Genomic DNA, 23,918 nt, shown 5'->3' with positions numbered 1-23,918 from the left:
TACACTGGATGTTTCTACTCTTTGTGACTGTGTCAAGAAGCAGATGGCTACGTTTGTTATTGCTCCTGTGTTACAGGTGGAAGGGATTTTACACTCTCAGCATCCAGCGGCCCCTGATTGTCCAGCACCTTGGACAGTGCCGGTGATTAAGCATGCTCGGGAGCAATAGGCAGCAGCTGGCCTGGCCTCTCCTAACTAGTAGATTGTCTTTTTCAGTAGATGGGCAATTCTTTTTTTATTTTTATCTTATACATATATTTATTCGCCTTCATCCGAGGATATTTTTTTTCATTGCTTTTAGAGAGAGAGGGAGAGAGGGAAGCATGGATGTGAGAGAGAAGCATTTATTAATTGCTTCCTGTACTTGCTTGGACCAGGGAATCAAATGCACCCAGAATGAGGATTGAACCCGCAACCTAGGTGTGTGCCCTGGCAGGGGATCGAACCCTCAGCATCTTAGTTATGGGACGGCGCTCCCATTGACTGAGCCAGGGCTCAGTAGCCGGGTTTCTTAAGAAACCCCGGTAGGAATCTTTGTAGAGTGGGTAGAGCTACTTGTAGGGGTGGATAAAACCCTGAAATTGATTTTCCTTAGTTTATTCACTTTTTAAACATTTTCTTGGAGACAAGTGTGCTCTTTTTTAGGGAGACTTTGGAAAACTACCACACAAATAAATGTAAGGTATTCCATATTTAGAATCTTTGTTCTCGAGGGGCTTGGCAATGTTGCTTCTGTTTAGATGACAGGGCATCACAGGGAACTGGGCCTTGGAAGTCATTTGTTCCAGAGACAGAGATTCCTCTGATGGATCAGAGCACAGCAAACTGAAAACCTTCTGGGAAAGATTCTCCATTCTGGGTACCATTGACCGCGTGTGCGCTTCACGGCCGGAGGTCGGCATGGCAACACTAGCAGGAGTTTGGATGCAGTTCATTCCAACCCGCATGCTGAGCAAATAAAGTGTTTTTCGATGTGGAACCTACCCCTGCTGAAAAGATTGTGAAGATGGTCGAAATGACAACAAAGGACTTCACATATTGTGTGAATTTAGTTGGTAGAGCAGCAGCTGGGTTTGGGAAGATTGAGTCCACTCTTTTTTTTTCAAAGATTTTATTTAATTATCCTTAGAGGGGAAGGAAGTAGAGAAATATCAATGTATGGTTGCCTCTCATAAGTCCCCTGCTGGGAACTGGCCTACAACCCAGGCATGTGCCCTGACTGGGAATCGAACCGCGATCGTGTGGTTCGCAGGCCCGCGCTCAATCCACTGAGCTACACCAGCCAGGGCATGAGTCTACTCTTGAAAGAAATTCTGTTGTGGGTAAAATGCTATTGGACAGTATCACCTGCTACAGAGCAGAGTCGGCAGGTGTGGCAAACTTCATTGTTGTCTTATTTTAAGAAATTGCCAGTCACCTCAGCCTTCAGCAGCCACCACCTTGATTAGCAGCCACCGACACTGAGGGGAGACCCTCCATCAGCAAAAAGACTGGGGCTTGCTGCAGGCTCAGAGGGTGGCCAGCATATTTTAGCAATAAAGTACTTTGTAATTAAGGTTATGTCCACTACTTTTAAGGCATAATGCTGTTGCACACTTAATAGACTGCAGTGTAGGTCAAACATAACTTTTTTTTTCTTTTTTTTAAAATATATTTTATTGATTATACCATTACAGTTGTTCTATTCCCCTCCTTCAATCCCTTCCTCCCGCACCCTCCCTCCCCCACCATTCTCCCCCCCTTAGTTTATAACCACATGTCTCAAGTTCTTTGGATTCTATATTTCCCCCACTATTCTCGCCCTCCCCCCTATCTATTTTCTACCTACCATCTATGCTATTTTCTGTGCCTTCTCCCCCCTTGTCCCCCTCCCACTCCCCTGTTGCTAACCCCCCATGTGATCTTACAACCTCCGATCGAGATCGGAGGTTGTAATCACAATTACAACCTCCGATCGAGATCGGAAGTTGTAAGGGCATNGTCTTGGCTAATGTAATTATGATGTGCCTTGGTGTGTTCCTTCTTGGGTCCAACTTCTTTGGCACTCTCTGAGCTTCCTGGATTTCCTGGAAGTCTATTTCCTTTGCCAGACTGGGGAAGTTCTCCTTTATTATTTGTTCAAATATGTTTTCCACTCGTGGCTGTTTCTTTCCCCCTTCTGGTACCCCTATAATTCGGATGTTGGAACGTTTAAAGATGTCCTGGAGGTTCCTAAGCCTCTCCTCATTTTTTTGAATTCTCATTTCTTCATTCCTTTTTGGTTGGATGTTTTGTTCTTCCTTCTGGTCCATTCCATTGATTTGAGTCCCCATTTCCTTTCCATCTTTATTGGTTTCCTGTGCATCTCCCTTCATTTCAATTAGTTTAGCCTTCATATATTCCTCTAATTTGTGACTTTGTTCCTCTAATTTGTGACTATAATCTACCAGTTCTGTGAGCATCCTGATAAATAGTGTCCTGAATTGTGCTTCTGAGAGGCTGGCAATTTCTCGGTCGCTTAGAGTTATTGGCTCTTGGACTTGGAGTTCTTCTTGTGCCATCTTTCGGGTTGTTCGTGCCTGTTCCATAGCAGGATCAGAGCCCTAAAATGTTCACTAGAACAGGGCAACTAAGTCGCTGGGTTGTGACGTTGTATGTGGGGGCGGGGTCAAAGAGGGACAGTGGCTCTCACTGGTATTGCAGGGCAACTCAGTCGCTGGGTTGTGACGCTGTATGTGGGGGCAGGGTCAAAGAGGGACTATGGCGTCCTGTCCGCCGCCTGCTGCCACGGCCCTCACTGGTGCCGCAGTTGCTGCCGTCACCTGGCCCACGTGTTTCATCCCACTGCTCTCAAGTATGCCACCGCCGTCAGCCCTCGCCCCCTGGGGCCTGCGTGGTCTGTCTCACTGTGCGCGAATATGCGCCGGCGGTCTGCCCCGCACCCCAACTGGTTCTCGTCTGCCTGCCTGCCTGGGTCGGGGGCCCTGTTCTGCCCTACCCTGCTCGCTGCTGGCTCCGCCCCTCTTACCGTCCCGTCGAACGGTTAGATGTAGTCGGACTTCCGTATAATTCAATTTTCTGTCCTTTGGTTGTGTCTTTGTTTCTCCAAACCTTTGTTTTATTCAAACTTGATTGTGGGAGAAGGCACAGTGTTTCCACCTATGCCTCCATCTTGGCGGAAGTCCCAAACATAACTTTTATATGTGCTACAAAACCAAAGATTCCCACGACTTGCTTTCCTGTGATACTCATTTTATGGAAGTGGTCTGGAACCGAACGCTCAGGATCTTCGAGGTCTGCCTGCACAGCCATTGTTTTCATGCCGATTCCATCAGGGACGGTCCGGGGAGAGGACAGTGGTCCCATCAGAGCGGAAAACCTCTGTTGCCTAGCAACATAGCCATGGTAATGTTGGAACACGACGCATTGCTGGCCTGTGGTGATGCTGGAGTAAACAAACTGCACTGCCAGCCGTGCGTGTGAAAGGAGGTCACGTGCAGCGGTGTGCGGCACATCGTATTAGTCATGGTCGTGGGTGACTGTTTTGGTTCGGGTGTTTCCCACCTGTCCGTTTTATCGTCATTGTAGAGTTCCCTCTCTCTGCTTATTAAAACAATCACTGTCGGTGTGCCATGTTGCCCCAGCAGCAGCCTCTTGCATCTCATGTCTACTGCATCTCTCATGCTTGATTTAATCTCCTGTTGTTTTATAACTTGAGCATAGCCTGCGTGCAGAGTGTTTATAAAGTCCACAACTGGGTGCAGTCATGTCCTGGCCTCACACTCACCACTCCTTCCCTGAGTCACCCAGACCCGCTTCCAGGCCTGCAGCCTCCATTGAGGGTGAGCGCCCTACACAGGTGTGCCATTCATCATCCACTTTACTGTATTTTTACCACACTCTTTCTCCGTTTAGATATATGTAGATACATAAATACCAGTGTTACACTTGCCCACAGTATTCTGCTCAGTAACAGGCTGCACAGGTTTGCAGCCTGGGAGCATCAGGCAGCAACACACAGCCGGGCAAGCAGCAGGCCGGACTGTCCAGGTTCGTGTGAGCGTACTGTGTGGTGTTCCCACAACAACAAAGCCACCCAAGGATGCGTTTCTCAGCATAGGTCCCTGTGAAGTGGGCGTCACTGGATTGCTTCTGCAGCTAGCACTGCCCCTTGGAAGTCGTGTCAGTCAGGCCCATTCTGAGATCTCCTTCTTGTTGGCCTCCCAGTACTCCGCTGTGGGGATGCCCTGTCGTTGACTTAACCAGCCTGCTAGGAGTGGGCACGGACGCCATGTCCAGGGTTTGCTGTTAGAAAGGATGCCCCTCGCTGAGTAACTGTGGGGAATGATGATGACGAGTGAAGGGAAATGCTCTCCAGGTCTTCCAGATACCACCCGCTTTCCTTCCCGACCGCCGGGTGTGTGAGTGTGGGGAGTGGTGTGCTGTGCGTTTATGACCCCACTGTGGCGCCAGGCCCCACCCCTGTGGATCACACCCACACCGATGCCTGTTCATGCCCCCCCCCCCACCTGGGTGGCCGAGCGTGGAGGAGGTCCAGGCTGGGAGAACCTTCTGCGGTGTCTGCTAATGACAGAGCAGGGAGCAGGTGTTGGGTGTCTCCGCCTGGCTCCCTGCCACCACTCTATAGTCAGAGGACGCGGGGTTGGGGGTGGCATGGGAGGGGGGCGTGGGGGCAATGTGGCTTAGTCTAGGAGGAGAAACAAGGCCCTTAGTGACTCTGAGCAAGACACTCATTCAGGGCCCCAGCTTTTTTGTCCACAAAATGGTGTTCCTGATATTCTCAAACCAAGAAAAAAATCCTCAAAGGCAGTATGTTCAAGTTATTTTTTGTTACCTTAAGAGTTAGGAGGTGTGGGGTGGGGCGTGTGTCTCAAAACACGTAGCTGCTTCCAATTAGGGAGCTCTTTACTTAGAGGGAGACCCCACAGCTGCTGGCCCTGGGCCGGGCAGGTCTTCCCCTCCTGCACCCGCGGTGTCAATGGCCCCCACCCGGACCCTGGGGGACTGAGTCTGGGCTGGGAGGGGAAAGGGGTGCCTTCAGACGTGAGTCCTGGTGGTCCCCGGGCTCTGGGCCAGCATCACAGGAAGCTGCTCCTTGATATTGCAGACAGACCTCGAGTTTCAAGGTTGAACCAGAAAGTGTGCCTGTCTTTGGCGGTGATAGAGAGACATTTAAAATGCCTCCTTGAAGACACACTGGTGAAATGAGTTGTTATTTGGGGCAGAGACCCGAAATTGCTCTTCCTTGTCAAAAGAAAGTGATTTCTTTGGCTGGCTGAACTACATTTCTGGAGCTGGGCAGGGGCTAACACTAAATGAAACTCATTTTCTGTTAATAAAACTGGGTCCCTGGGGGCTGCCTGAGTGTGCTTCTGAGTGTCTTAAACCACACATGGATGCACACACACACACACACACACACAGCGTGCCTTGCTCTTTTCATAAGGCACCTCATTTAGCCAGTGCAGTGCATAGCAGTTGCACTCACCTCTCCCTGGGTATATTCTGCTCTAGATTTGGGGTCTGTTTCTGACCTTGCTGCTGTCAGGCAGCCTGAGACAGGTCATAGCCCTGCCGGAAGGGTGGAGGAGGGAGCAGCCCCGACCCTGGGTAGGGTGGGGGAAGTGTGGGAGGGATGCTTGGACTAGACAATGAACCGCCTTGCTCAGAGAAAGCTTTGTTGTCACCATGCCTCTCTGATCCCCTGCTGCTGGTAGCTTTGTGCTGTATTATTTTGAAGGTGTTATGTACACCTCAGGGGTCAATGAGCTAGATCCTAGTGGTAGGAACTTGGGAACTAAAAAAATACAGTGGCATGAGTGGAATCATTTTAGAAAATTATCTTGTTCAGATAGGTCGGAGCATTTCTGCTCAGTGTTCTTACGCCACAGTTGGTGCCTTAGGCTCGGCGTCACTTGGGTGAGATAGTCAGCCCACCAGGGTGGTGGCTTCACACCTGCCCTGCCCAATACTCCGGAACGTCAGTGTCTGACTTCTTTGGGAAGCATGGGGGCTCCTGCTCTGTTTCCTTGCCCTCCCCCCCCACTTTGTCACACCTCGGAGTGAGAGGGGACAGTGGACCCTGACTCAGATGGCAGACATAGGTCCCTACTGGGGGGTCTGTAATTTGAATGTGGCTTTTTAGAATATTCTGAAATATAAAGATCCAGGGAAATAGCTTTCAAAAATGAAAACTGAGGGGGGTGGGTGGAAGTTTTTGTAATATTTTACCTCCAGCGTTCTTTAGATATCTGAATACCATGTACATTTAAAAATGGATTGTCTTGCCCCAGCCAGGTGGCTCAGTGGACTGGAGCAGCATCCCGTATACCAAAAGGCTGCAGGTTCGATTCTCGGTCAAGGCTCGTATAGGAGGCAGCCGATCAATGTTTCTATTCCACATTGATGTATCTCTCTCTCCCCCTCCCTATCTCTCTAAAATCAATTAAAAGTATGTCCTCTGGTGAAGATAACAATTTAAAAAATACATGGTCTTTATGTTACCTTTTCAACAAATCAGTTACGCTCAGTGCATTTAGAGATATGGAAGGCTAGAAAAATAACTGGGAAACAGATGTTTTCCTACTTTTTTCATTTAAAAAGGAAGAGACGGTCCAGAGGTGGCGTGGATCTCCCTCCTTCTTCCTCTCTCCCAGGTGCCTTGCTTTTCATACCTTCAGCTCCGTCTTCACTCCTTGCTTCTTTCTTTCTGTGGGACCTTCTCCACCACGCACAGCAGACACGCCAGTGACCGGGGTTTCCTTTTTCTGTTTGCAGTGCGCGGAGGCCAAAAAGCACTGCTGGTATTTTGAAGGACTCTACCCGACGTATTACATGTGAGTATCTGCACTGCCCTGGTGGCTTGATTCTGTGGACACGCGTCACTCTGGGAATTGGAATTCTTTGACAGGACTGGGTGTGGGCCAGAGGAAGCCCTGTTCTGGGAGGCCTGCACCGTGGGTCCCCCGTGCCTGCTCACCAGCACGCACGTGGCTGCCCTAAGGACCCTCAACTTGCTCAGGCCAGCCATGAAGTGCCGGGGCTGCCTTCTGTGATGCATGTGAGCTCACACAGGGTTGGTCGGCGGGGAAAGATGGGTGAGCAAGGCCAGAATATGTTGCTTTGTATGGATTTGCCTGGGCCACGGGGGCAAGGGTTGGGGGAGGGGGATTTTGACCTTGAGCTCAGCTGCCACAACTGAGTGTGTGTGGGCACGTGTGGTCTCAGAGATCACCCGGCCCTGGGTTCCTGCCCCAGGAAGGTGTGGTCGCAGCCTCCCTGGCTCCTCCTGTGTCCTCCGGGCCCGCCAGTGCTGCTGTGATTAGGTGTCGCTGGATTTCCCCGTTTGTATGTTTAATTTCAGCTGTGTGAGTCACTGGCTATTCCTGAGCCACCTTCCCAGGTGGCCAGATTACCTTCCCAGGTTGTCAATGATTATTTTTGACTGTGTTTTGAAGTCTTACAGGTTTTGCGTGGAATGCCCCAAATCGGTTTTCCCTGCAAGACTCTTATTTTTAGTATCGAGTTTGGCAAAACATGAGATTTTTCAGGAATGCATCTAATATCCCAGCAGAAACATTGTCTATCCTAGTAGGTAGGAAAATTGGACTGGAAATATATGATAGTAGCCAAGAGGGTGCTGTATGCACAGGCTGGTGTGTGTGTTTTTCTTACCGGTCATTCTGGGGGCGTCTCCCGCGTGAAGAGACTGGTGCAGCCAGAGGAAGGAAGCTCAGGGAACCGGTAAGAAAGGGGAACCGTCTCCTGGCCTGGGTGTTGCACCAATAAGCAGGGACCCATCCATCCCCAGTGCCTATCCCCAGTGCCCCACACAGCAGGAGTCCCCCCCCCCGCCGCCCAGCTTCTGAATCCTCATTAGCCATTTTAATATTTACATAGGGGATTAATACTTCTGTTACCAACTTGTCTGCCAAGTAATTCATCAATATATGTTAGAAAACAAAATAATTGTACCAAAGCATACTTCTAAGGAACTCAAAAGAAACTATGGCCTGAAAGTTTAACCCAAAAGGTTATTTTTCACATGAGTTTTCTGATAAAATAATTGACACATGATTGATTCTGTCAGTCTTTATCACAAATCACTTGGGAAGCCATGAGGGGGAGTGCTTTTGCCTCCCCGCCTCCCTTCTCTGCCACTTCGGTTACTGTTCCCCCCCCAAGTACGCCCCCCAGTACGCCCCCCAGTACGCCCTGTTACGGACACAAACTCAAGGATTCACGGTGAAAGGCATAATTTTGCTTCATACAAACCAGGACCTCTGCTGGGTAGTGAAAATAAGGTAAAAATTGAGCCCAACTTAACTTTTCTCAAAAAAAAAAAATACAGGCCTAGGGGAAAAAGGTAAATTCGGATGTATAATAAGATTGTCTTCGGAAAATAGACATTTTCTCTCTTTCGACCAGAAATAGCAAAATGCTCTGTAATAAAGTCTTTTCTTTCCCCATTGCTTGGTTAATTAGTATACATTCCAACACTGTTGTGAAAAAAATATTTCTAAGCTAGGGGCTTCTAAAAATGCTTTGTAAGTGTTTTGGCTAATTCGGTGGCTGAGAAAGCATGATGTTTGGTCTCTAATTAGTGCAGAAACAAAACAGATAGAATTTCTGGGGCTTAAGCCAACATGACCCAGCAAAAACCTGTCATACATTGGCTGCAAGTCTCCCTCCTCCCCCTCAAACAGAAAGAGTGTCCTGCTCAGCTGCATGGGGCCCCAGAGAGCTACCAGCAGCTCCGCTCCCATCACCGCGGGGCGCAGTGAGGCCTCTGCCGGGCCTGGAGTGGCCCAAAGGTTGGCTTTGTCATTTCAAGAAAGGTAAAAATGCAACTGACCTGGCTGGTGTAGCTCAGTGGATTGAGCGCAGGCCTGCGAACCACATGATCGAGGTTCGATTCCCAGTCAGGGCACATGCCTGGGTTGCAGGCCAGTTCCCGGCAGGGGACTCACAAGAGGCAACCATACATTGATGTTTCTCTCCTCTTCTTCCCTTCCCCTCTGAAGATAAAATAAATAAAAATCTTTTAAAAAATGCAACTGAAACAGAGAAAAAAGGTTTGTGCAGTGTGTGGAGAAGGTGCTGTGACTTATCAAACGTGTCAAAGTGGTTTGTGAAGTTTCTTGGTCCTGTTGACATTTGGCCAAAGAATTCTCTGCTGTGGGGCTGTCTTCTGCATTGGAAGGTGTTTAGCAGCACCCTGGCCTCTATCCACTGGATGCCAATAGCTGGAGAGAGCCAACAGATTAAAAATATCCAGATCAATGAAGTTATTGGCGAAAATGAAAAACGTGTCTTTTATTTTACAAAAAACACCATATGGATGTTTTGGCTGACCGCCATTCACCCTGGATTGCACTGAGGAGAGAGCGCACCTGCCGTCGCGACTTTGGTCTTCCAGCCGAGGGCGAACTCCGTTTCTCTCACCAGAAATCCCAGCGGTACCGTCGCAGCTCCCCTTGCCGCTGCGTGTTCTTGAATTTCATTCTCCCATTACAGTTATCGAGCTAACAGAGGCCGCAGTTTTGTAAGACAATTAGGTTTCGGCTGTCGCTACCCAGACATACAAAATTACTTTCACCTGTGCTGATGTCTTTATGCCAAGTGATAGCGCGCTCTCTGCCCCCTCCCTTTAGGTGCTGGGCTTTCTTGAGTCTGTTATCTTACCAGTGTTGAGCGGGAAGACTGCATTTGTGCCTGCACACACAAAATAGTCTCCTTATGTTTTCAATTTTATTTAATTATTTACAGAGATGGGAAGGGAGGGAGAAAGAGACAGAAAGAAAAGCATCAGTGTGTGAGAGATACATTGACCGGTTGCCTGTTGCAGTCCCCTATCCAGGGGCCTGGTCTGCCACCCAGGCATGTGCCCTGACTGGGAATTGAACTGGCCACCTTTTGGTTTGCAGGCCAGTGCTCAATCCATTAGACGGGGCTCATCTCCTTATTTTTGAAGAAAAAGGCCCTTTGGAGCTCAAGCAGAGAAGAAACACACAGTTCAGATCTTTCTCCTGTTATTTTTTCTTTCCTCTTCCTCTTCACCATCTCTCTTTCTCTCCTGTCTCCCTTCTGTCCTTTCCGAAGCTGTTAATTAAGTGTGCTCCTTCGAGTGCTGTGGTTCAGGCCTATTAGGTATCTCCTCTTAGTGACAGTGTGATTTAAAAATAGCAGGGCGGTCACATGCCTCCCTCTCACCCCAATCCACTTCCTTCGCCTTCCTTCTCTGTTCTCCACCTGCCTAGTCCCCCTGCTTAGATCCACGTGACCTTGGGGACAGCAGCACAGCCTGGGGCACTGGCGGCTCAGGGCTGCCCAGAGCTGAAGGCGCTGCTCTCTCTCTGCTCCCCGTTCCCTTTGCATTTGGATGGTGCTGCAGGCCGAGGGGCCGTGTGTCAGAGACAGGTCCGAATGCAGCTGCAGGTCCCAGAGCCGGCTGCAATGTGCAGGGAGCTGCAGGATGCGCTGAGCTCCCTGTCCCTCACCGGGTGACCAGCAGCGTGTCCTGCCTTGGGCAGGGCACCTGTACCTGCAGAGGGGGCGGTGGGTCAGGGCCCCCTGCCCTCACCATCTGCCATCTTGATGGGTCACATGGCCTTTTGCCTTAGTTGTCCCCTTACAAAGTAGATGTGGTCATGGGAGCCACCAGTTTCCGTTGGCGGTGGGGGGGGTTCCTGTTCACCCGTCTGCAGTCTTGTGGCCTGGAGGGGGTCGGTAGGTCTGTGTCCAGAGACAGACAGGTGGGAACTGTGGCTTTAGACTCAGGCACTGCTCCCCAGAGGGGCAGGAGGACTGGACACAGGTGTCTCCCCACTAGGTCTGCCTTTGATCCTCAGAGGGCCCCTTCCCAGTGCATCTCCAGTATCCAGTGTTGGGGGCCCCCTTGGTGCCTGAGTGGGCACCCCCACGGCCATGACCAACCCCGTCATGGGCAGTAGGAGCCTCTCAATCAGGAATTGTGTTTCCCCTGTCCCCAGAGCCTGCCCCCCTTTTCTGATTGGCAGCCCAAGGCCCAGCAGTGGAGCAGGGGCACTTTCTGACAGCCAGGGATGTGGCCTTTCGAGACTGTGACTCTTTCGGGTGACTTGAAATGAGCCAGAGAAGGCTGGTGACTCAGGTGCCTGGTTCCTGTCCTTTCTGAGTAGAGATGAGTCTGGTCATTGTGCCTAGAAAATGGAGGGTAGGTGAGAAGGCAGCTGGGTCTGCCTCACTAGACTCAAGTAAATTGATTCATGTTAAATGTGAGAAGAACCCAGGAGCCCTCTGGAGAGCTGGCGGGGGGCAGGGGGGAGAAGCTTTGACCCCGAGCTGGGCCTTGCTTTATCTCTACTCTCTGCACCTACCAATACTAAGAAAATCTCAGGACTGTCTGGACCTGGTTTTACCAACGACACAGCCGATGGTGGGAGATGTGTAGCCATTTGCTGGGGGCTTGTGCATGACAGGGTCACATCCCGATGCCTCCTGGATGGAGCCAAGGGCTCAGGGCAACTGGGTGCTGCCGGGTGCTCTGTTTGGGCACTCATTGTACTTCTTGGTTTGGACCTACATGCTGTTGAAGGAGAGATGGTGGGGAACCTCGGAAGTCAGCAGCCCAGAGACTTGGGGGAGCTGACGCATGGAGAGGACAGATGGGGACAGATGCATGGAAAACGTTTGCTCAAATGTAAAAGGAAGACAGGACCTGTGAATTAATAACAGTTAATATACACACCCAGCAGGTTCTTGCTTTAATTTATCCAGTGTCCGTTGACTTCCACACCATAGATGGTGGGGAGTGAGGGTGAGGGAACGGGCCGCCCTGCAGAAGCTCCTGCCCCTGGCTTAGCCCCTCCTTCCCAGCAGACAAGTCTGTCCCCGGGTCACTTCCAGACCCTATTCTCAAGTCTCCCACTGGAGTGTGAAGCATCTTGTATCAAGTACTCGCCTTACCGTGCTTGATTGTGTCTTTCTGAGCTCCCTTGTTCGCTGTGAATAATTAATGGGGTGAGTTGGTGAAGTGCTGGTGGGGATCAGAGCAAGGTCCCGGAAGCAGGCTCCGTAGCCCCAGGGTCTGGCCAGGCTGCCGACCTGCCTGCTAGCCTTGGAGAAGCCACGACTGGCTCAGAAGGCAGACCTGGGCCAATGCAGTTCCCTCTGCCAAGGTCAGCTCACCTTGGGGATGTGCAGGGCTGGCTGGAAAGAGGGGAGTCAGGCAGGGCATTTCCTCCATGTGCCCCTCTTCTGAACCCCTGCTGTTCTCCTTGGTGAGCCAGCTGAGTGCAGCCTCTGGGGAGGGGAGGTGTCTGGTCTGGGGGCAGATACTCTGGAGCAGAATGTGTCTTCTCTCCGCATTGTTGAGTTAGTGAAGATTCCTGGTGCAAGCTGGAGGTGCTTTCTTGTTCCCAGAACGGAGAAAGGTTTTGCTGGTAATGGTTGCTTAGGAACTCTGCCCGCCTGCTGTATCTGGATGTTTGGGTGCCCCCAACTTCATGTGTTCAGTTCTGACCCCCCAAAGATGGTCGTGTTAGCAGCTAATGCTCTTACGGAGTCTCCCTTGCTGCTTCTGTCGTGGGAGCTCATGGCAAGAAGGCACTGGCAATGGACCAGAAAGAGAGCACTCGGCATGTGACCCTGGCCTTGGACTTCCAGTCTCCAGAACTGTGAGACATAAACTTCTCTTGTTTATAAGCTGCCCAGCCAGTGGTGTTTTTGTAGCGGCCAGAGCAGACTAAGACAGTCCCTAAAATGCCATCTTTCCAGATACATATTCTGTAACTCGATTCTTTCCCTTTGCCTTGTAAATGTTCTTGTAAATTAGCGCGCAAGGCAACCTGGTTGTGTTTCATAGTGACGTGTGTTCCCTGGGAGGGCCCAGAAGTCCCACCTCCTTCCCCTGTTGTCACTGTGCTTTCAGGTGGAGCCAGCTCCCTGTTGTTTGCTTTGCCATCAAAGGCCCACAGTTTCTTCTCTGTTACTGTGCCGTTTAAAGCTGCATTCTTCAACCCTGTTTAACCATCCCCTCGGCAGCCAGGATGGTGTGGTCAGGCTGTTAGACTCTTTTGAAAACTCCATTTAGTGAGTGCAGAGACCTGGCCTAACCTCCTTGCTTGTCTGGCCCTGGAAGCTCTGTCTTCAACCTCACAGGACTGTCAGGCCGTATTTCCATCTCCAGTCCTGTTGGGGATCGTGCCCCGAGCGACACCCACAGCCTGTCCACGCCTGCATGTGGCAGGACGCTGGGTGTCTGCCCCTCCTCGCTCGGGGCGCCTCCCCAGAAGGGGAGTGCGATAGGAAACTGTCCCAATTTCACGCACAGGCACGAGTGGGAAGTGGGGTGCTTTGACTTTCACTGACCACGTCTGTCTCAGCTCCTTCTCTTCAGGCCGCCAGGTGGACAGTGGTCAGTGGGGCTAGTTTGGTGACATGCAGTGGTGGCGTTCTGTCCTTTGCCCCAAGCCCCGCCTGGGTCTGGTGACCGGTGGGGCCCTTCCCATGCCAGATGCTGACCAGCCCACGCCCTTTCTCCACAGATGCCGCCCCTACGAGGACTGCTGTGGCTCCCGGTGCTGCGTGCGGGCCCTGTCCATCCAGCGGCTGTGGTACTTTTGGTAGGTCACACCTCTCCCTGTCTGGAGGGCTCCCCCCACCCCGCAAGGGGCTCTGCCCACAGCCAGGACTGTCACGACCATGGCGGCGTCACCTTCACTGGGGTCACCGTCTCTGGGAAGGCCTCTGTCGGCAAGCAGGCAGGTGTGGTTGGCTTTCCTGTGGCATTTCTGCTCCCTGAGGGACAGGAGCTGCTTCCACCGCTGCAGACCAGGGACCAGGGACAAAACAGAGGCTTCTGGGCGGTGGGCAGGAGGGCAGCTCCTTGCCAGTTTCTGGAATGACGCCGAATCAGGGAATCCCCCAATCCTATGGTCAAGTTTCTGCTGCCCTGGCCCTTGGTGGCAGCTGAGTCCTGACTCCTGACTCCCCCTGCCCCCAGCTCTTCTGAGCGAGGCTGGAAGACCTGTCTGGAGTCTGTAAACCTGTATGATGAGAGGGGACAAGGGAGCAATGCTAGCAGTGTCCTCGGAGAAGGGGGGTGCCCGAGTGTCCATTTACAGGAGGGATCCCCAGTGGCTCACCCGCTAGGGGGCGTGTCTGACAGTCTGTCCAACTGTGTGTACATACAAAGGAGCTGTGGCTTCCGACCAGGGATGGCCGAGCAAGTGGGCACAGCTGTCCTTGCATCCCGCCACCCGCCCCATGGCGTGGGAATGCCATTTAGGAAGACACCCCGGAGCGTTTGGATGACACTCGCTTCCAGACCTGAGCTGCTCTGGCCTCTCGGGCTCTGACGGCACCGACCTCCGCAGGCCTGAGGGCTTTTGTTGAGCGTGTTGCAGGAGCCGCTTGAACTTTTCAGTGGGGTTTTGTCTTCCCCCCTCAACACCCGTCCCCGAGGTTTGCTTAGAGAAACAACCTATAAGCAGGGGCTCCACATGTCACATGTCTTTGCTAGGAGAGACCCCTTACATTGTCCCCATCACCGCCTCTGTCCTGGGGTGTTGGCCATGGGGGGTGGGGTGGGGGCCGGACTCACTGTCACATTGGACCCTGGCCCAGCCTCCCTGGGAGCTGGCTTGGGTGTCCCCCGCCACCATGTCACTGCTCCGTGTGCTCCTCTGTCACCACCGCTGTCATCAGTGTGCGCCAGCATCCCCTGGAGAGGCCCCTACAGTGGCCAGGCCCCCCAAAGAGACAGATGTCTGAACAGAAGGACCCGTGGGATGTGTGCACTGTGCCCTGGGAGTGGTGTGGAGCCTCGATGTCAGGCTCACTGGGAAAGGCGCCGACATGAAGGGGCCTGCGTGTCGCAGGGACAGGGAGGCAGGAAGAACGGGTCTGGCTGAGCGCATGCTGGGAAAGCTGAGAGCATGCTGGGAAAGCTGAGAGCATGCTGGGAAAGCCGCGTGGAGGTGTGTGGGGAGGGCGCAGAGGAGGGGTCAGTGGAGCTGGATGTGGAGCGAAGGAGGGGCTGCTCTCCAGCCAGGCTCCCACCCGACTTCTGGGGACTTCTGTCTCCTCCCTCGAAAACCGAAGTCCCGAAGGAGAGTGCCTCTGGAAGTCCCTGCCCACTCTGGACTCTGCAGTGACTGTGAACCGGCAAGGTCTGAACCAGGTCATCAGACCACCTTTGACGGCACAGACTCCCTAAGCCCCGGAGAGCTCTCCAAACCCGCCCAGCAGAGGTGGGGAGACGTGTAGAGAACCTTCCACTGGGAGCTCCAATCTGCTCTTGTCCCCGTCCCCGAGTCCCCTCACTCACACCAGCTCTGCCCCCTGCCCCTCTCCTCGCCAGCTTCTTTCTGAACTGAGATATCCTCAGACTCTTGTTTCAATAAGGAACGAGTCCGCCTCTGGTTGTCACCGGAGCCGACCTTGGCCTTGAGCCACGTGCCTCGGTTCCGTCCTTGCCACGTACTCACTCGCTCTGGATCCGTCCTAGGTGTCCGGTGCAACATCCTTTCTGTTGGTCTGGAGGGGGCAGGGGGTGCATTTGACAGCCTAACAACATCTTGGCTTTTCTCATGGGAAAAACCAAGACCTCAGGGGGCTCCTTCATTTCCTGTCCGGTATGGGAGCTGGTCTACTGGGAGCAAGCTGCCGTGTTAGGTGAGAAGCCGGACCCTGAGGGCACCCAAGACCTGCGCTGCTTTAAGTTCCGATGGGACAGCTGGAGGCAACCTGACTGTAGTGCGGTCACCGAGCCTGCCGGAGGGCAGTTAGGTTGCAGACGGAGCTGTTCTCTCTGATGCGTGGGCACCTCACTCCGAGATAACAGGCCTTGCAGTGGCTGCACAGCAGGGTTCCTTTGGCTCCTGGGAGGGCACCCCCCAGCCTGCCACCTCCATGCCCTTCCCCTGCAGTGGCAGCTGGCCTCTCTGGGCCTCCTGCTCACCTGGGCTTCTGGCCAGACGCCCAGGCTGCCCCACCCACCCAGAAAGCTCCTTCCTGTCCCTTCAACTTGCCTCTTTCTTTGCATTCTTCTGACTCAGCTGGCACGCTGCTTTGGAGAAGAAGCCCCTTTGATCTTCCTGACTGTGGCAGACACACTTGTAAGAACCCTTGTTGCCCTGCATGGAGCGCTTAAAGATGGCCACAGTGGGCCACAGCCCTATGGCTGTGCCCCTGGTTTTTCCTCTTTTTAGCTCTTTTGACCAGCACTGTAAATAAGTCCTTTCAAACTGGGCTGATCACTGTGCTCTTCCCCTGCTGGATGCCAAGTTCACGGGTGGGAGAGGGACCTTGCCTGTCTTCCCCCCTGTAAGACAGCAGGTGCTGGGAGCTCAGCAGGTGTTGCAAAGTCACCTGAGGAATGAACCGGGTTAGAAGACAAGATGTCCAATGGGAGCCCTTTCCTGGTCCTCTCCCGCCTGTGTCCTTGGTCTCTCGTCCCAGTCAATGTCCCTGGTTGTCCAGTAAATACATATTGACAGACAAACTGACCCTAAGCTAAGTCTCAAGGGCTTTCACGGCCACTCATTTAAATTTCATTCATGTGTGGACAGGCGCCTTTGATGGTGACATGGCCAGCCCTGTGGTGTGCTCATTCTTCACGAGGCATGTGTGGCCCACACACAGTGTGATGCATCATGGGAGGTTCTGGAAGGTTCCATCACCTGCGCTCATGTATGGGCAGGAGTTTCTCTTTCACATCTCTGCAGGGAGGACAACCCGGCCCTTCTCTGAATGACTCCCCTGTTTGCAAAAACACAGATGCTGACTGAGGTGAAGGTGACGGCAGTTGCTCCTTCGTCCCTCAATCACATCCGGAGCGCCAGGGGTGTGGCGAGTCACCGAGGGTCCTCAGATGAGCCTAACAATTCCTGTCCTTGCAGCAGTCCACTCTGCTGTCCAACAAACACAGGGGTCGTGGGAGGGGAGTGCTCAGCTGTTCCCAGAGCCTGGATTACAGACCTGTAGCTTTCCTATCTCATGGATTATCCATGCGCCCGTAGCTTTCTTGTGACTACAGAGTCCTGTAGGAAGGGCACCGCCTGACATCCCTGTGTGGGTGTGCATGCACAGGCCGAGAGCAGACTGCTAGGAGGGACAGTGTGCTGTGCACCTCCGTCACTCCCACTGTAAAGAACGGGACACGGGGAAATGGGGAGTGAGGCGAAGGCTGGGTTGGCCCAGGGTTCTGACAGCACGGAAAAGGCACTTCCTGTTTAGGTGGCATGTTGTGCGGAGGTCAGGGCAGTGGCGGGGGAGTGAGGCCGCAGCCCTGTGAAGACAGCTCACCCTGTGTGGCTCTCTGAGACCGAGTCCTCACCCAGCTTCAGAGCATGGGTGGCCTCTGCCCAGTGGCACCCCCAGGTTGGCAGCCAACGGTCTCCCTGTGGTCATCCACCCAGGGACGTCCTGGGGCAAACAGCCAGGGCAGGGCCAGCCTGCCTGAGAGCAAGGGGCTCAGCACACTCTGCTCCCTGCATCTGAGTGGCCGCAGGTTCCCAGGCGCCTCACCACTGTCTCTCGCCAGGTTCCTCCTGATGATGGGCGTCCTGTTCTGCTGTGGCGCTGGCTTCTTCATCCGGAGGCGCATGTACCCCCCGCCACTGATCGAGGAGCCAGCCTTCAACGTGTCCTACACCAGGCAGCCCCCGAACCCTGCGCCAGGTCAGCCAGCCCTCCATCCCCGACCCTCCCACCCGTGCATATGTTCCCTGTGAGTGTTTGAGGAGGGTACCCCGCAGAATGTGCTGGAAGAAAGAATTCAGGCCACGTTTCTTGTTTTCTTTCTCTAACTGGGCCATCCACCATAGCCCTCCATTCGAAGGGCTAGTTCATCTGTCAGATGTTCTACCCCTTGTAAGTAAGGTGAGGAGACGGGGCCCTTGGCTCTGGGTTCTTCCAGCCCTGTGTGCAAAGTCCCCACCACACCAAATCCCAGACCAGCTGACTGTGTCCCTCCTTGTCACTATGTTGCTGTTGCCTGTGACCACCTCTTCTTTGACCAGCTGGTCAAACGAGCGAGCTCCCAGTGTTGCTCAGGGCAGAGTCCGCTCCCGCACAGTGGGGCTCTCACACCGCCCTGGCAGAGCTCTGTGGCAGAGGGCGGTGGGCTTTCTCTGCCGTGCTCACACCAGCTCCTCTGCCTTTCAGGAGCCCAGCCGCCGGGGCTGCCCTACTACACCGACCCCGGAGGACCCGGGATGAACCCTGCTGGCAATCCCGTGCCGATGGCTTTCCAGGTCCAGCCCAACTCACCACACGGAAGCATGGCCTACCCCCCGCCTCCTTCCTACTGCAACACGCCCCCGCCCCCGTACGAGCAGGTGGTGAAGGCCAAGTAGTGGGGATGCGCCCGGAGCCTGCCCGGGTGACGGTGCAGGGGAGACAGGGAGAAGCTTTCCCAGCCTGCCTTTCCTGTCCCCCTTGGCGTTTGCTTCCGGAACCATCTCCTGAGCCACCAAGGGCAGATCCTTCTCTGATGTCTTCGAGCGGGTGCAGCTTCCTCCCAGGTGTTCTGTAGACGCCCGGTGTTCACATTCGTCCCGTGTCCTTCTGTTTCTGATGTTGTCTGTGCTCTGGCGGAGTGTGGACGGACTCTGAGGGTTGGCACCTTAGGGTGCATGCCCAGATCCTCAGGACGGGGACTAAGAGGAGGAGGCCAGCCAGGGTGTTTGTGTTCAGGTGCGGGCACAGGGGAGGCTCCGCCCACCAGCCGGGAAGCCTAGAAAGGGGGCCTCATAGGCTCAGCTGCTGCGGCCCCTCGTCCTGTCTGTCTTCCTCTTCAAGGAGCTGCTGGAGAGACGTTCAGTGGACAAGAAGCCTCTGCGCACCTTCCTGTCTCCATCACTTCCCAGAGATGAGAGCCGCGCCCCCTCTGCACGCCGGGGCTGGGGACGCTGGGCCCAGCTGTCCCCGGAGGGTGGTGTGGACCCAGAGCCAGGCCAAGGTGTGGTCTGCAGTGACCTGATGGTCCCTAAGGAAAGTCCTATATGTTCGTTGGAAATTGCTCCTTGCCTCACACTGGGACATGCATTTTAGGAGCTCTTGGTCTGACTTGGAGGAAAAAGAATATTCCCCCATTTTTAGTGCTTTTATAGAAGTTTGTGTAGAGTCCTGTCCTTTGAGGTGTGACTTGAGTAAGTGTCTTAACTGAATGTCAGCAGCGCTCTGGTTTCTGATCGGGACCTGTGGTCTCCACACCCTCCCCCAGGCAGTTCTGGCCATGGGCTTTGATAAAGGACACTTCCCAAGCAGAAGTCGCATCAGCCCCTCGGGTGAGAGGCATCTGAGCATCAGCAGGTGGGTGTTGGGCTCTGAAGAGGAGCTTGCTAAGAAAAAGGACTGCAGGCAGATCTCAAAAAGTACCCACAGACTTCGCCGATGACTTTGTCAACATTCGAATAAAGAAGACATGGTTGGAGATGCAAACCCTGGCCGAGAAACCTCTGTCAGCCTGGGATCCTGCGAGCCGTCCCCAGCGTGGTTGACAGTGAGCGGGGTCCTGTTCCGCTGCGTAGCTAGTAAGCTGACAGTGCAGCACTCCCACCTGGACAGAGACCTGCCGGTTAGGCACAGGGAGGGCAGAGCAGTGTAGCCGAGACGTGTGGACCTCTGTGCGCGTGGTGGTTGGACTGCGGGGTGAGGGGTGGCAGGAGCCTTCTTTTTGAAATGAACTAAGGGAGCATCTTGAGAAATTGTTACTTGTTCCACTGCAGCATCAGGGTGTCTCAGAATGGGTCCTGGGTATTTGCCGTGCCCCAGACCGGGAGTCCGGTGTCCCTGGTCCCCTGGGTGTCCTGCGGGCCAGTGGTGAGGAGGCGGGTGAGGCTGCAGCAACCCTCAGGTGGAGGGAGTTCTGCAAGAGGCTCCTGGGGCCCAACAAGTGCCCTGGGGGCAAAGTCAGTAGGCATGGCTTTGACCCCCTCCTGTGACCTGTGGACTCCTGGACCTGACCCTTGCCACCCCAGGCCCTTGTGTGAAATGAGCTGACAAAGCACAACATTTGCTGTTTACAACTGACAACAATACATGGGTCTAAATTTTAGTTCCTCTTCTCCCAGGCCATTTGTTTTGCATTTTTAATTGCAGTGTCTCCCTTTGCTTTTTTTGTTTCTAATTAAATAATGAGCATACTCAGAGCTGCCCTGGCACTGGACCAGGTGTGGCTGAAGTGCTGCCACGTGGCCATGACGAAACCTTGTTTATCTTTTTGACAGCAAGTGGTCTTAAGAGACTGGATGACTCCAGTCGCACCCAGCAATTTTATACTCCCATGTCTGTGTCAGGCACATTCTGTCGTCCCCGGCACCTGGGGGACAGCCCTGCTCCAGAGAACCCTGACCCGCCAGTGGAACTCCTCATGCTGGGGGGTGGGGGTGTGTGCCCTGTGCTGCCAGTGGGTGGAGTCCTGCGCCATCAGTGGTTGGGAGGAAACTCGGAGCAGACTCACACATGCTTCTCCTCCGCAACACCTGGCTCACTTCTCCTTCACGGTCTCTTTGGTAGGGTTCTGTTTCCTAGGTGTGCGAAATAAAAGTAAATTGGATGTGTGCTTTGACTGTTTTGCTGGAGAGCGGGAAAGGGGGCAGAGTGAAGCCCCTCCGGAGGAAGGGCCTTCAGTGGGCTGCGCCTGCAGCCGGTGGTGTGGGGTGGGAGAACCAGAAATTACATGCTGTCAGAGACCATGAGGAAGTTGTGGTTCACCAACACATCTGAAAAATCCAGCTAAGGAAAAACCACCTGAAGTGAGTGGGGAGTGAGAAGCATTAAGTCCATAAAACCACAGCTGATGGAGACACTAGGCAGCTGGGGGCCTGGATCTGCTTCCACAGCCTCAGGTTTAAACGGTAGCTCTGCTCAGTCAGAAACTAGGTGCGTCTCCCCGGACTATGGAAGGACGTATCTGCCATGGTGAGCAGCATTTTAGATGAATCAGTAATGGAGGTAATGTTTAAGCAGAAGCATTTTGTAATGTGGCATCTGAAGACAGGACGGGAAGTCGGCCAGAAGCGGTCAGGCAGCTTGCTCGCGGCCAGGTCAGCGCTGGGTTACACATCTTACCTGGACAGCCCCCTGAGCATCAGCTTCCCCGCTACATGGAAGCAGGGTTGTTTAGGGGTCCAAGGCTATGACTTGAGTGTCCCCTTCTATCTGCCTTCCTAACGTGGAACTTAAAAGAATCCACAATGGCCCTTGAGGCTCAGAGGTGCAAGAACAGAAATTTTGAGTGGCGGCTGAACTAGGAGAAAATGGATCTGGGAGGGTGGAAGATGAATTTGTGCAGAAAAGTTGGCAGGGGAGGGGAGAGCTGTTAGAGAAATTCCACACTGAAGCCCAGCAGGTACGTTGGGCAGGAGTGGCGGTGGGAGCAGGTGCCAGGGCGAGGAACCTGCAGGTGCTCTGCATCCAGACGGGCTGGCGGCGGCGCCATGCCCCCACCGTCTCCCACCTGAGCCTGGGAGTGGAGGGGTCTGGCAGCAGGAATCCATGCACCTGAGGCTGCTTTCCCTGGGACAGGCATCCTGCGTGGTGAGGGGCTGGGGTGTGAGCTGCTGATATCATTCAGTTTTGAAAAGTGGTCCGGGGGCTGTCAGCACCAGGTGCTCCCAGAGAGCGGCCCCTGTGCTTCAGGCCCGAGTGTTCAAGTTCCGGCCGTGTCCTGGGTCTTTGGTTCCGCGCGCACGTGTGCGTGTGTGTTTTGTTCAAACAAACCCTGTTCTTTGTCTATACCCCCAGTCTGGAATTTGCAGACGGTGTCTCCATGGTACTCGTATTTCTTGTACACTGGTAGTTGTAGTTCTCGTGCATGGAGAAGTGTGATCGGACTCGGGTCCTTGTTTCTTTAGGTCAGAGGTGACAGCGTGTATTTCCAGCAGGAGACCGTGCTGTCTTCGCGTGTCCAGGCAGTCGTGCTGGTCACTGCCGGGCGCACTGTGGACTAGGGGGCAGAGCAGTAGCATTTCCATTCTATTGTGCCTTGAACTGTATTGTGGATAGAAGCTCCAGGAACCATGCTTGTCTGACACTGTCTACCACAGGACTATAAAGCTCACATGCATGACGTAATGCATAGAGTCTGAGCACATCTGGGCTGTCCCTGTCCACTAAGCTTCAGATGATGTGGACAGGTCAGGTCAGGTCACTGCCCATTCCAATGGCTAATCTTCCTCCACTACCCTCATCCTTCAGTGAGTATGGGAGGTGGTTCCATTTCATCCTTGACCTGGAACTAGCCAAGGCCACTGCCATAAATTCAGGTCTGGTGGCATCTGTGCCTCACAAATTAGCCACTGTATGACCTCGGATAGTCCTCCCTACCCCGAGCTGCCGCACAGGTAGAGAAATTTGGCAGAGAAGCCTCCGCACAGGCTGTTATATACATACATACATACATACATTATATATGTATTTTTTTCTCTCATGACACTCAGGCTTTTGTAAGAGCTGGATGAAATTACTGACTGCAATATGCTTATCAAGTACTTCGCAAAGGGCCCAGCTCATAACTGGCAGATATTGTCACTAGGCATGAGAAATGACATGCTCGTAAGAGATGAAACTTGTTAAATGTGGGAGAGCCCAGAATGAAGAATGTGGGGAGTCTTGGTGGCTGTCTCCCGTGAGTAGGCCACCGGGAACGTTCCCGATGACTCAGTGTGCTGAGTTTGAATTACGTATCTCCGCTCCCTGGCAGAGCTGGTCATCCGTGGGCGGGTGCAGCTGAAGCTCAGCACCTAAGTGGGAGGGGCCAGCAGATCCCTGAAGGAGCTGATTCCAGAAAAAAACAGGTGTGGGGCTGGAGCCGAAAACATCTCCTGAGGGCTGCCTTCCCTGGGGGTGGGGCTGGCCTGCCGCTCTGAGGTAGTGCCAGCTACAGCGGCATCCAGGCCACTCTGCCAAACCCTTTCCTCCCTGGAGCCAGCTGAGGTCAACTACTGCTTCGATACAGTGCTCCACTTGGATTATTTTATCTCACCCTCCCTGGCCCCAGGCTGTGGGATAGGCAGCACCCAGGGTCCCTGGGCAGCGGCAGGAGGTTCAGTCAAGGGTGGTTTAGACACCAGTCAGCTCTGTAGAGGCCTCTTTCTGCTACCCCGCAGTGCCACGGCTCTGTGTTCCTTGAGCTTCTTTTCTGGACAGAGCTCTGGTCTTCGGCCCAGTGGACACTAGATCCGGTTGAAGGTCAGAGTGCCATTTAGTGAGGATAACCACCCAGCTCCCTTCCGCCATTCTTTCCTGCCACCTGCAGCCGGAGACTGGGGATCAGCTGGGTAGGCACTTCCTGCCCCTGCCCAGTGCTTCCCCAATGGAGAGATCCAGCCAGTGGGCAGGAATTTTAACCCGCTTGAGTCGCCACCCTGCCCCTCTGTGAGGTTCCGTGCAGCATGGAACTACTAGTGGTGGACCCTCTCAGGTGAAACAGAGGAAAATGAAAGTCAGCAAACAGGATGAGCCCATTCAGAGAAATCAAACCAAAAAGCAAGCTGCACCTGGCTGTGAAAACACGCAGGAGACAGGGACTGGTCTCCCCTGTGTTTGCAACCACGTGGGCCCTGACGCTGTCCAGCCAGGCACCCGCAACCACCCCCACCCACTCCCCGTCCAGACCAGTGGAACCGGGAGGAGAACCGAGGGCGTGTTTTCCTTCCACGTGGGGCCCCCAGAGCAGCAGCGGCGTTGTTGTCCAGGGACTTGGTAGGAGACACACTCCGTCAGACACCAGTCCAGAAATCCGTGCTCAAACCGCCCTCCGAGGGACTGCTGGGCGGCCGCTCCCGTTTGAGGCCCGGGCGTTCCTTCTCCCTTTCTCCTGGCAACATTCACACTTTCTCTTCTTGCTTCCCATCCCCACACCTCCTCCTCCGCCATCTCCGCTAGCAGCTGCTGCCTTCCTGAGAACCGCGTCCATCTGCGCCCAC

The 23,918-nt window shown here is 53.8% G+C and overlaps 1 protein-coding gene across 1 annotated transcript in view; it reads left to right on the top strand.

Moving 5' to 3' along the window:
• The window catches only part of VOPP1 (VOPP1 WW domain binding protein), a 35,193-nt gene extending 16,755 nt beyond the window's left edge, over nt 1–18,438 (top strand). The window contains exons 2-5 of the mRNA XM_037041116.1: nt 6,778–6,836; nt 13,527–13,604; nt 17,528–17,664; nt 18,151–18,438. Of these exons, the coding sequence (XP_036897011.1) occupies nt 6,778–6,836; nt 13,527–13,604; nt 17,528–17,664; nt 18,151–18,341 (465 nt within the window). The 3' untranslated portion in view covers nt 18,342–18,438. The remainder of the gene's footprint in view (nt 1–6,777; nt 6,837–13,526; nt 13,605–17,527; nt 17,665–18,150) is intronic.
• Nucleotides 18,439–23,918: the final 5,480 nt, after the last annotated feature.

Source organism: Sturnira hondurensis, unplaced genomic scaffold, assembly GCF_014824575.4.
Source record: "Sturnira hondurensis isolate 20B ecotype Veracruz unplaced genomic scaffold, ASM1482457v3 Scaffold0002840, whole genome shotgun sequence".
Lineage (NCBI taxonomy): Eukaryota > Metazoa > Chordata > Mammalia > Chiroptera > Phyllostomidae > Sturnira > Sturnira hondurensis.
This window is presented reverse-complemented; position numbering and strand designations above follow the sequence as displayed.